Here is an 11942-nt window from a genome sequence, read left to right on the forward strand (position 1 = left end):
TCGGGGTCTTTTCTGGTTCCACACAAATTTTAATAATGTTTTTTCTAGTTCTGTGAAAAATGTCATTGAGATTTTGATAGGGGTTGCATTGAATCTGTAAATCACTGGGTAGTATGCATTTTAATGATTTAATTCTTCTAATCCATGAACACAGGATGTCTTTCTTTCTGTCCTCTTAAGTTTTCTCAGTGATTGACAGTTTCCATTATAGAGAATTTTCACTTTTTCAAAAATATTTAATTATTTTTTTTGAAAGGCAGAGCTACAGAGAGGCAGAGGCAGACTGAGAGAGGTCTTCCATCCTCTAGTTCACTCCCCAGATGGCCACAACAGCCGGAGCTGCGCCGATCCTAGGCCAGGAGCCAGGAGCTTCTTCTGGGTCTCCCACATGGATGCAGGGGTCCAAGGACTTGGGCCATCTTCTACTGCCCTTCCAGGCCACAGCAGAGAGCTGGATCAGAAGTGGAGCAGCTAGGACGAGAACTGGCGCCCATATGTGATGCTGGCACTGCAGGCGGCAGCTTTACCTGCTACGCCACAGCGCCGGCCCCGAGATTTTTTCACTTCTTTGGTTAAATTTATTCCCAGGACTTTTGTTTCTTTCTTTCTTTTTTTTTTTTTTTTTTTTTTTTTTTTTTTTTTTTTTTTTGTAGATATTGGAAATAGGACTGCTTTCTTGATTTGTTTTTCAGATGATTCACTATTGGTATATAACACTGTTGATTTTTGCACTTTAATTTTGTATCATGCAACTTTGCTGAATTATTCTAATAGCTTTTTGGCAGAGTCTTTATTATAAAATATTTATATATTATAAATATATAAATATATAAATATATATATAAAGTCATGTCATCTGAAACAATGACAATATGACTTCTTCCTATCCAATTTGAATGTCTTTTATTTCCTTTTCTTGCCTAATTGCTCTAGATAGGACCTCTAGAACTGAGTTTAATGAGAATGATTGTAGGCATCATTGTCTTGTTTCGGATCTTAGAAAGTCTTCAGTATTTCCCTACTCAGTATGATGTTAGCTGTTGGCTTGTTATATATGCCCTTTAATATAGTGAGATATGTTCCTTTTGTACCTGATTTGGCCAGGGTTTCTATCACAAAGAGATGCTGAATTTTTTCAAGTGCCATTTCTGCATCTGTTGATGATTATGCGGTTTTTGTCTTTCATTCTGTTGATGTAGTAGATCATGTTTATTTGTGTCTGTTGAACCATCCCTGCATCCCTGGGATGATCATGGCGAGTGATTTGATTTTTTAAAATATTTATTTATTTATCTGAAAGCAGAGTTAGAGATCTTCTATCTGCTTCTATCACTCTCTAAATGGCTGCAGCGGCTGGAGCTGGATCCATCTGAAGCCAGGAGCTTCTTCTGGGTCTCCCACATGGGTGCAGGGACCCAAGCATTTGGGCCATCCTCTGATGTTTTCCCAGGCCATTAGCAGGGAGCTGGATCAGAAGTTGATCAGCTGGTACTTGAACCAGCACCCATATGGAATACCAGTGCCACAGGTAGCAGCATTACCTGCTACACTACCTCACCAGCCCCAATGAGTGATCTTTTTAATATACTGTTGGATTTGCCAGGATTTCGTATCCTTGTTCATCAAGGATATTGGCCTGTGGCTTTGTTTTGTTGTTGTGTTATCTGGTTTTGGTATCAAGATAATGAATTTGGAAGAATTTAAGAAAGGGTGATCTGAATGGGGGTGTTTTGGATTATGCGGCTTCACTGTAGGCTTCATCACTGTGGTAGAGAATAGGTTCAGTCCGTATTTGCTAAGATGGGTGCAAATGACAGTGTTACACTTCCTGCAAAGAAACAATGATTGTTAAAATGGAAGGCAATTGTCAGAAACACTGGAGTGTAAGTAGTAAGGGTGTGGTGAAGGTTTTACTTTATGAAGGGCTTCTAAACTTCATTGTAGCCAGGAATGATGAATACTTCAGGGCTTGGTAGGTAGAAGAAAGAATTTGTGGCTAGAGCCTCCTTGAGCCTTTTGGGAACTTGAAAAAGAAAAGAATTTCCTCATATTTAGTGTGGAAAAACCATCTCCACTGGGACCAGGCTTTAGCCATCCTAAAAGCATTAAAAGTATTTGCGTTTCTGAGAACCTGCTAACACTGCTCACCCTACTGGAACCCTGACTATGGGACTTTCGAGAAACACAATGGAGGCATCTCATAGTAAGTAGCAGGACAGTAATTTCAAGATCACCATTATTTAGATTGTTCTGAAACTTATAGGCAATGTATGTTAGGTACAAAACTGAAATAAGAATGCATTTGAAAGTATAAAAATATTTACAGGTGATACGTTAGATGCCTAGAAATTCCCAGAAAAGTTCAGAGTATTTTCTGGTTACAAAAACTATTTAAGAATCAATCACTTGGGGCTGGTGCTGTGGCATAGTAGGTTAAGCCTCCGCCTGTGGTGCCGGCATCCCATATGGACACAGGTTTAAGTCCTGGTTGCTCAACTTCTGATCCATCTCCCTGCTAATGTCCTGGGAAAGCAGAGGAAGATGGCCCAAGTGCTGGGGCCCCTGCATTCACACGGGAGACCTGAAAGAAGCTCCTGGCTCTTGGCTTCAGATCGGCCCATCTTTGGCCATTGCAGCCATTTGGGGAGTGAACCAGTGGAAGGAAGACCTCTCTCTCTCTCTACCTCTCCTATTTCTGTGTAACTCTGACCTTCAAATAAGTAAATAAATCTTAGAAAAAAAAAAGACATCTCTCTCTGTCTTTCCCTCTCTGTGTCTGTAACTCTACCTCTCAAATAAATAAAATCTTTTTAAAAAATCAATCACTTTCCTATACTAATGACAACCTGCTAAAAAATAGAAAAAAATTCCTGTTGAGAGTTAAAAGAATTTAAAAAGGGACAAAGTAAATTTTACCAAGAAATATATATATATACCTGTATGCAGGGAATAGCAAACTTAATTGAAAATCATTTTTATTTAATAACTGGAAATACATTCTGTGTTCCTGAATGGAAAACTTCATATTTTGAATCAACTATTTGTCCCTCAACTAACTTGATCAAATGACTGTAGAAGCAGAATTACAAGACTGTTTTGCCATGCCAGTTTATAGAAGTTTACTATTTAATTATAATTTTTTAGAAACTATTTTGAGAAACAAATTAATGCGATTTTGTATGTAAGAACTTAGTGAATGAGGGGCAGGCGTTTAGCCTGGCAGTTAGGACACCACTTGAGTGCCCTCAGCTGCAGGGGAGGGCCCGAGTTCAGGTCACTGCTCCACTCCCACTTGAAGCTTCCTGCTCATATGTACCCTGGCAGGCAGCAGGTGAAGGCTCAAGTGCTTGAGTCCTGCTGCCCCATCTTCAAAGGACTTGGACTGAATTCATGGCTCCTGGTTTCAGCCTGGCCCAGCCAGGGCACTTGGGGAGTGAACCAGTAAATAGGTGATTTCTTATCTTTCTGCCTTTTAAAAATGTATTTATTTGAAAGAGTTTCAGAGAAAGAGAGAGGGAGAGACAGAGGTCTTCCATAGGCTTACTCCCCAAATGGCTGCAGTGGCTGGAGTTGGGCCCATCTGAAGCCAGGAGCTTCTTCCAGGTCTTTCACGCAGGTGCAGGGGCCCAAGCACTTGGGCCATCTTCTTTTGCTTTCCCAGGCCATAGCAGAGAGCCAGATTGGAAGAGGAGCAGCTGGTACACAAACTGGAGTTCACATGGGATGCTGGCACTGCAGGCTGAAGCTTAGCCCATTACACCACATCACCAGCCCCCTGACAAGTAAATGAGTAAATAATTTTTTTTGAGATTTAGTGAATGATAGATACAGCAAAAAAAAAGTATAAAAATTATTTTTAACAGCTAGAACAATTGCTTAATTAAGAAATTTAGATCCTTACACAATGACATTTATACATTCCAGATGGATCAAAAATTAAGGTATAAGAAATGAAATTATTAAGAGAAACTAGAAAAAAATCACCAAACATTTATCAGTCAGTAGCATGAGGAAAGACTTTATTCATAAAAGCAATGAAATTTCAATATGAAGGATAAACTTGACTTCACAAAGTTGAAACTGTTACACATTTTTAAAAACTATTAGAAGATAAATGATAAGCTGTAACAAATTATATTCACTTTATTCCTACAAATCAAGAAATTAAGGACCAGCAGCACAGTGGGATAGATGCAAAGGTCATTCATTGATTCCCAGTACAGATGGCCAGCAGATGTGTGAAAAAGTATGATTGTTTAGTAGAGCCAGTATCTGAAAAATGGCATTGACCTATTAGTCATGCATAGTTTTCTTTATTACTTATTATAATTGGAATGTTTTATATTCCCTCTCATGTTTATTTCTCATGAGATACTGGGATATTTGTTTTTAAAGATTTATTTATTTGATGGGACTGGCACTGTGGCATAGCGGGTAAACTGCCGCCTCCAGTACCGCCATCCCATATGGGTGCTGGTTCGAGTCCCAGCTACTCCACTTCTGATCCAGCTCTCTGCTATGGCCTGGGAAAGCAGTGGAAGGTGGCCCAAGTCCTTCGGCCCCTGCACCCATGTGGGAGACCCAGAAGAAGCTCCTAACTCCTGGCTTCAGATCAGTGCAGCTCCAGCTGTTGCAGCCAGTTGGGGAATAAACCAGTGGGTGGAAGACCTCTCTCTCTCTCTGCCTCTCCTTCTCTCTGTGTGTGACTCTGACTTTAAAGTAAATAAATAAATCTTTTAAAAAATATTTATATATTTAAAAGGCAGAGTTATAGAGAGGGGAGAAACAGAGACCTAGAGTTCTCCCATCCACTGATTCACTTTCCAAGTGTCTACAACCAGGGCTGAGCCAGGCTGAAGCCCAAGTGCCAGGAATGCAATCTGGGTTTCCCACAGGGGTAGGAAGGACTCGACCACTTGAGCTGTCCCCTGCTGCCTCCCAGGGTACATATCTGCAGGAAGCTGGAATCGACGGCCAACCTGGGACTCGAACTCAGGCAGTTTGATATGGGATACAAGCATTGTAAGTGGCATCGTAAACCACTGTGCCAAACATCCACATACTTTGGATAAGGCCAGAGTCAGTATTTATTGAATACCTGCTGTGTGCTGAACAATGGGTTATGTGCTTTGCATGTTATTTTTCATTTAATCCTAACCGACATTCTGGAGCTAATTATTTAAGTATCTTCAGTGCCTAACATGGTAAGTAGCTAAGTTGGAATTTGAATCTAGGACTGTCTTACACCAGCATCTGCTGTCGCACCACCTCCCATGATTTCTGTATACATCTCTAAGATAAATGTGTGTTGTGTTTTCTTTCTAGTTTTTCCCAAATGGATATGCCTTTGCCACCGGCTCTGATGATGCCACCTGTCGGCTGTTTGACCTCCGTGCAGATCAAGAGTTATTATTGTATTCTCATGACAATATCATCTGTGGAATCACTTCTGTGGCTTTCTCAAAAAGTGGGCGACTCCTCTTAGCGGGTTATGATGACTTTAATTGCAATGTATGGGACACACTAAAAGGAGACCGTGCAGGTTAGTACATAAGCCCACGTTGAGTTCTGATTTTCAGGGCATATGAGGGTCCTTCAGTAGTCTCCCAGGCCTTCAGTGGGCATCTTGTTTGTGGAAAATGGTAGCTATGGCAGTCCCTCATTCCTCCGTGGTTACCCTTTGAGTATAGTCACAGCCGTAAGCCACACTTCTGCTTCCTAGAGAGTAACATGTAGTTCTCTGATTTCAAAGTTTGGTAAGCTTTGATAGAAACATGAATTGTGATTGATTCAGTGTAGTCTCTTACAAATCACAATTTTCTGATAACCACATGGGAAACATTGTTAACTGCTTGTTTTCCTTCTGTAGCAGATCTTAAATGGGACAGGACATGGTCTCCTTGTCCTCCCTTAGCCTCACTCTCCAGGTTCTAAAATACTCAAGTCTACATCAAGCCCTAATGGGAACTGTCATTGGTAAATTATACGATTGAGTGATTTAAAATTGTTTTTTAACAGTAAGAGTTATACTTGAAATTATACTTAAGGAACCAACTAGTTATATATGGCTTGTTACCAAAATGACAGCAGTCCTTTGGCCATAAACCATATATTCTTATCCCCTAAGTAACTGCCTTTAACTGTTAAGTATTTCTTCCATAACTTTAAATAACATGGCTGTATTTTTTTTTTTTTAAACTTTTAGGTAGATCTGTGGTTGGTCACAGATAATGAGGGTCTGGCTTTAAATAATCCTTGCTCTCCCCACAGCCATACCTGTCCATCCTCCAGGTTTTTTCATACAGTCTTTACATAATTATGGCACAAGATGCATTTACTGCTGAACAATGGAGTATTATGACTTCTTTTGCTATGTAGGTCTTTTGTATTTCCCAGGGCTGAATTAATTTTTTGGTTTATATTCTTAGTTTTTTTTTTTTAATGTATTTCTCACTAACCAACCCTCAAAGTTTCTGCCAGTGTTGATAATATCTTAGAGTGGATCTCTTTTCATCAATTGTTTGCACTTGGGGGCCTGTTAGACCTGGACTTGTGGACTGCAGTGCAGGGAGACTGAAGGCTTACATATTACATTCTAGCTCTTCTCCATTAATGCGGTTCTGACATTCCCCTTATATTGGTGAAGGACCTCCTGGGCTGGCCCTTTGACATTTTTGTGTTCTCGTCTATTTGCCATCTCTTTTGTGCTTTATGTTCAGGGAGAAATCCTCACCTTTTCTTTCAACCCTTAAGTTTTGGACTTTTTTTTTTTCTTTTTCTTTTTCTTTTTTTTTTTTTTTTTTTGCTACCATCATTTTGAGAGCTCTTTTGGTCTCTTATTTTCTATGGCACCCATTCTGGTTTTCATTCATGGAGTTGTTTCTCTGACATTGTTAGTGAAATAGTTTTTTGGAAGTTTTCTTCCTTCAGGCTTAGTCCTTTGAGTTTCCAGGGTTTGTTTTTATTTTTTGTAGTCCCAGTCCTTGTTTTTAGAATATTTCCTTATAAGTCTGGTGGTTCTTAGCTTCTTGTTCAAAGCTGTGTGCATGTGGTTGGGTGTCCTGAGCACAGGCCTCACTGAAGCATGACCACTGGGGAACCTCTGGTATCTCTTATGACCCTTTGTCCTTGGGCCAATCATGTTTCCTGAGATGGCTTTTCCACTTTCCTACCTGGAGTGTATAAGCTCGCTGCCAGGCAGGAACTGATTCCAAGAGGAAAACTGAGGGCCACAAAACAATTAGCAAGTCAACTTCCTTTATTCCCCATTTTGAGCATAGTTTCATCAGTCTCAACTGTGCTTGCTTTCTTCCAGCTGAGACACTGTTTTACTCTCTCCAGTCTCTAGCCATGATCTGTCACCTGCCACTGCAGAGTGGAGGAAGAGGAGACCTTTCCTGGAGGAAATATTTTTTTATATTATTTGAAGGAGTTACAGAGAGAGGGAGAGACAGAGATTGATCTTCATCTACCTGTTCACTCCCCACATGGTGACAACTGCTGGTGCTGGAGCAGGCCAAAGCCAAGAGCTTTGTCCTGGTTCACACGTGGGGTGACAGGGGCCCAAATAACAGGAGCAGGCACCACATGGGATTTAGTGGGTAGGTTACACCACAGCTCCGGTGCCTCCTGGGGGAATCTTACCGATTTCTTTTTAAGATTTATTTATTTATTTGAAAGAGTTACAGAGAGGGGGGAGAGGCAGAGAGAGAGAGATCTTCCTGGTTCACTCCCTAGTTGGCTGCAATGGTCAGACCTGTGCCGATCCAAACACAGGAGCCAGGAGCTTCTTCTGGATCTTCCCATGCAGGTACAGGGGTCCAAGGACTTGGGCCATCTTCTGCTGCTTTTCCAGGCCTTAGAGAGCTGGATCAGAAGTGGAGCAACCAGCACTTGAACCGGTGCCCATATGGGATGTCAGCACTGCAGGCAGCGGCTTTACCTGCTATGCCACAGTGCCAGCCCCCTTACTGATTTTTGAAAAGTCTAATGCAATTTTATTTTGCACCATCTTTGCCCTTACCTGGTTCTAGAGATACTTGATTCTACTAGTCTGGACCCTTCTGGAGATTTGAAAGTGAATTTTGCTTCTCAATTTACCAAAATATTCATTTTGAACTTAGCATTTTGGGATTTACTAACAATTACCATCATTCAGCTTAGAAAATTTTGTTGCGGCCGGCGCCGCAGCTCAATAGACTAATCCTCCGCCTGCGGCACCGGCACACCGGGTTCTAGTCCCGGTCAGGGTGCCGGATTCTGTCCCAGTTGCCCCTCTTCCAGTCCAGCTCTCTGCTGTGGCCAGGGAGTGCAGTGGAGGGTGTCCAAAGTGCTTGGGCCCTGCATCCGCATGAGAGACCAGGAGGAAGCACCTGGCTCCCGGCTTAGGATCGGCACAGCGCACTGGTTGTAGCAGCCATTTGAGGGGTGAACCAACAGAAGGAAGATCTGTTTCTCTCACTGTTTAACTCTGCCTGTCCAAAAAAAAAAAAAATTTGTTGCCATTACCTGCTCTCATATTCCAACTGACCTTGTCAATGTATGTTCTTACCCTTTAAAGGAACTATACAATTTTTGGCATTTCTGAGTACAAGCAATATCATCGTTCCCATGAAAAGTTTTCAGTGACCCCTGTCGACAGACTACATGGTTCAGAGTTTTCAGTTAGCAAACAGATTTTTGGACATATTCTGTTGCCCAAAGCCAGTTACTTTTTTAAGGTACTAGTGTTTGCCTAGAATAAATCAATTAGTAACCATAACAAAGTTAAAATGTTTTCCAAGTTTTAAACATACAAAAGGAGTTTCAAAAAGTTCATGGGGGTAGAGGCCTGGCGCCATGGCTCACTTGGTTAATCCTCCACCTGCTGTGCCAGCATCCCATATGGGTGCCAGTTCTAGTCCCAGCTGCTCCTCTTCCAGTCCAGCTCTCTGCTGTGGCCCGGGAAGGAAGTGGAGGATGGCCCAAGTACTTGGACTCCCACACCTACATGGGAGACTGGGAGGAAGCACCGGGCTCCTGGCTTCAGTTCGGCATAGTTCTGGCCATAGTGGCCATTTAGGGGGTAAGCCAATGGAAGGAAGATCTTTCTCACTGTCTATAACTCCAAAAAAAAAAAAAAATTCACTGTCTAAAAGTGCTTTTTAGGGGCTGGCACTGTGGCTCAGCGGGTTAACACCGTGGTCTGCAGCACCGGCATCCCATATGGGCGCAGGTTCGAGACCTGGGTGCTCCACTTCTAATCCAGCTCTCTGCTATGGTCTGGGAAAGCAGAAGATGGTCCGAGTCCTTGGACCTCTGCACCCACGTGGGAGACCCGGAAGAAGCTCCTGGCTCCTGGCATAGCTCCAGCTGTTGTGGCCATCTGGGGAGTGAACCATCAGATGAAGACATCTCTCTCTCCCTCCCTCTCCCTTCTCCCTCTCCCTCTCCTCCTCTGTGTAACTCTGACTTTCAAATAAATAAATCTTTAAAAAAAATTCATGCCGGGGGTGGGGGTGTCAGGCATTCAGCCTAGCAGTTAAGATGCCAGTCAAAACACCTGTGTCCTGTTTTGGAACACTTGGATATGATGCCCAGTTGTGGCTCTTGGCTCCAGCTTCCTGCTCATGCAGACCATGGGAGGCAGTGATGACGCCTTAAGTAGCTGAGTTCCAGCACTTCACATGACACCTGGCTTGGATTCCTAGCTTCACCCTTGCTCAGTCCTAGCTATTGCAGGCATCTGGGGAGTGAACCAGAGGATGGGAGCTCCTCCTATTAAAAAAAAATTGTGGAAAATAGAATTAAAAAGTGTTTATTTTGGTACATGCAAAAGTTTTTGAAATCCATGCATAGTTATTTCATGATCTGCATTTTCCTTGCACTTTTTAAAGACTCCCACATGTGTGGGTTTAACTTTTTTTTGCACCTAAATAAACATTTAAAAAATTTGATAAACTCCTATCTGCTAGGTCACCACTCCCCACCCCAATCCCAAATGCCAACAACTGCTGGGACTGGGCCAAGCCAAAGCCAGGAGCCAGGAACTCAACATTGGTCTCCAACATGGATAGCATGAACCCACCCACTTGAGCCATCACTACTGCCTATCAGGGTCTACACCAGCAGGAAGCTGGAATCAGCCACAGCTGGTCATTGAACCCAGGCACTCTAACATGGGATGCAGGCATACCAACCAGCATCCTAACCACTACCAGGCTAAACACCCACCCCTAAACTTATCTTTCATTTTCCACCAACTTTTTGAAGTAGCCTCACACTTTGCTTTTACTTTGCTTTTCCTTATAGCTAGTTTCAGTTTGATTCAACTGGAATTTTTCCTTAAAATGGAATCCTGATTTGTAGGATTGCTAATCATTCTCCTCTCCAGTATGACTTGAAGTATTTTAGTGTTCATTTTTGTTATTTCACCCCATAATGATAAATTTGCTCATTGCCAAATACTGCCATATCAGAAATATTACAGGATTATTAAAAAGAATTTAACAAGATAAACTTCTGTTACTGAGACTGAATGAAAATGATATGCTCAAATACATAGATTAATGAAAATTCTGTTAAAAAAAAGTTTGGAGGTACAGGCATTTGGCCTAGTTAAAATGTTGACACTGGTATCCAACATCAGAGTGTCTGGGCTCAATTCTTGGCTTCTGCTCCACATTCCAGCTTCCCACCAGTGCAGATTCTGAGAGGCACATGCCATACATGTGGAAGACTTGGATTGAGTCCCTGGTTCCTGGGACCTGCCTGGCCCAGCCTCAGTTGCGCGGGTTTAGGAAGTGAACTAGTGGATGGGAGCTCTCTCTGGCTCTCAAATTGTTGTTGAGGATTTAATATTTTCTCATTTTCTTCTATGATATTGGGAATATTTCATTTTCTGCTGTGTGGTGATCAGGATATCAGGTTTAACTTCACTTTTTTAAAAAAAGATTTATTTACCTGAAAGGTAGAATTACAAAGAGAGGAGAGACAGATCTTCCATCTGCTGGCTCACGCCCGAAATGGCCACAACAACCAGATCCAGCCAGGTTGAAACCAGGAGCCAGGAGCTTCATCCAAATCTCCCTCATGGGTGGCAGGGGTCCAGGCACTTGGGCCATAATCTGCTGCCTTCCTAGGCACATTAGCAAGAGCCTGATCCGAATATGACCCAGCACTCATATGGGATGCCGGCATCCTTGGCAGTAGCTTAACCCAGATGAATTTGATAGTTTCAGGAAATTGTAACCAACACAGTGATTGGGGGATTGCAGAAGAAAGTAGATAATGTCAGTAATTTTGGAAGTGGTGATGTAAGGCAACTTCATGCTTTCATTTTTGTTTATCGTGGTGGAAAAAGACAACTTCATTGAAATTCATTAAAAATTTTTTGTTAAAAATAGCATGATCCAATAGCAAAATGTGGAATACCAGGAACTTATTAGAGATGTGGAATATACATCTGTCTGTTCTCATGTAAGAAAGCTTAATTGGGGGAAGAGGGACCAGCACTATGACGTAGTAGGTTAAGCCTCTGCCTGTAGTGCCAGCACCCCATATGGCAGGTCCCAGATTCTCCACTTCTGATCCAGCTCTCTGCTGTAGCCTGGGAATGCAGTGGAAGGTGGCCTAAGTCTCTGGGCCCCTGCAGCCACGTGGGAGACCCGGAAGAATCTCCTGGTTCTTAGCTTCAGATTGGCCCAGCCCCAGCAGTTGCGGTCTTTTAGGGAATGAACCAGCAGATGGAAGACTGATCCCCCACCCCCCAAGCCTTTCTTTCTAACCTCTCAAAAATAAATCTTACAAAAAGAAAAAATGCCGTTTTGTGGTGTAACGGGTTGAGCCACTGCCTGTGACACCAGCATCTTATGTGGGTACCTTTTCAATTCCCGGCTGCTCCATTTCTAGTCCAGCTCCTTGCTAGTGTGCCTGGGAAAGCAAAAACAGATAGTCCTAGTCCT

At 42.4% G+C, this 11942-nt stretch overlaps 1 protein-coding gene across 10 annotated transcripts in view; it reads left to right on the plus strand.

Moving 5' to 3' along the window:
* Positions 1 to 11942, plus strand: part of GNB4 (G protein subunit beta 4) — a 79272-nt gene that overhangs the window by 62164 nt on the left and 5166 nt on the right. For all 10 annotated transcript variants that reach the window (XM_002716441.6, XM_051859162.3, XM_051859161.3 and 7 more), the window contains one exon: positions 5326 to 5542. In XM_002716441.6, the coding sequence (XP_002716487.1) occupies positions 5326 to 5542 (217 nt within the window). The remainder of the gene's footprint in view (positions 1 to 5325; positions 5543 to 11942) is intronic.

The sequence above is a fragment of the Oryctolagus cuniculus genome, chromosome 4 (assembly GCF_051225735.1).
Source record: "Oryctolagus cuniculus isolate XC-2025 breed Fujian yellow rabbit chromosome 4, ASM5122573v1, whole genome shotgun sequence".
NCBI lineage: Eukaryota > Metazoa > Chordata > Mammalia > Lagomorpha > Leporidae > Oryctolagus > Oryctolagus cuniculus.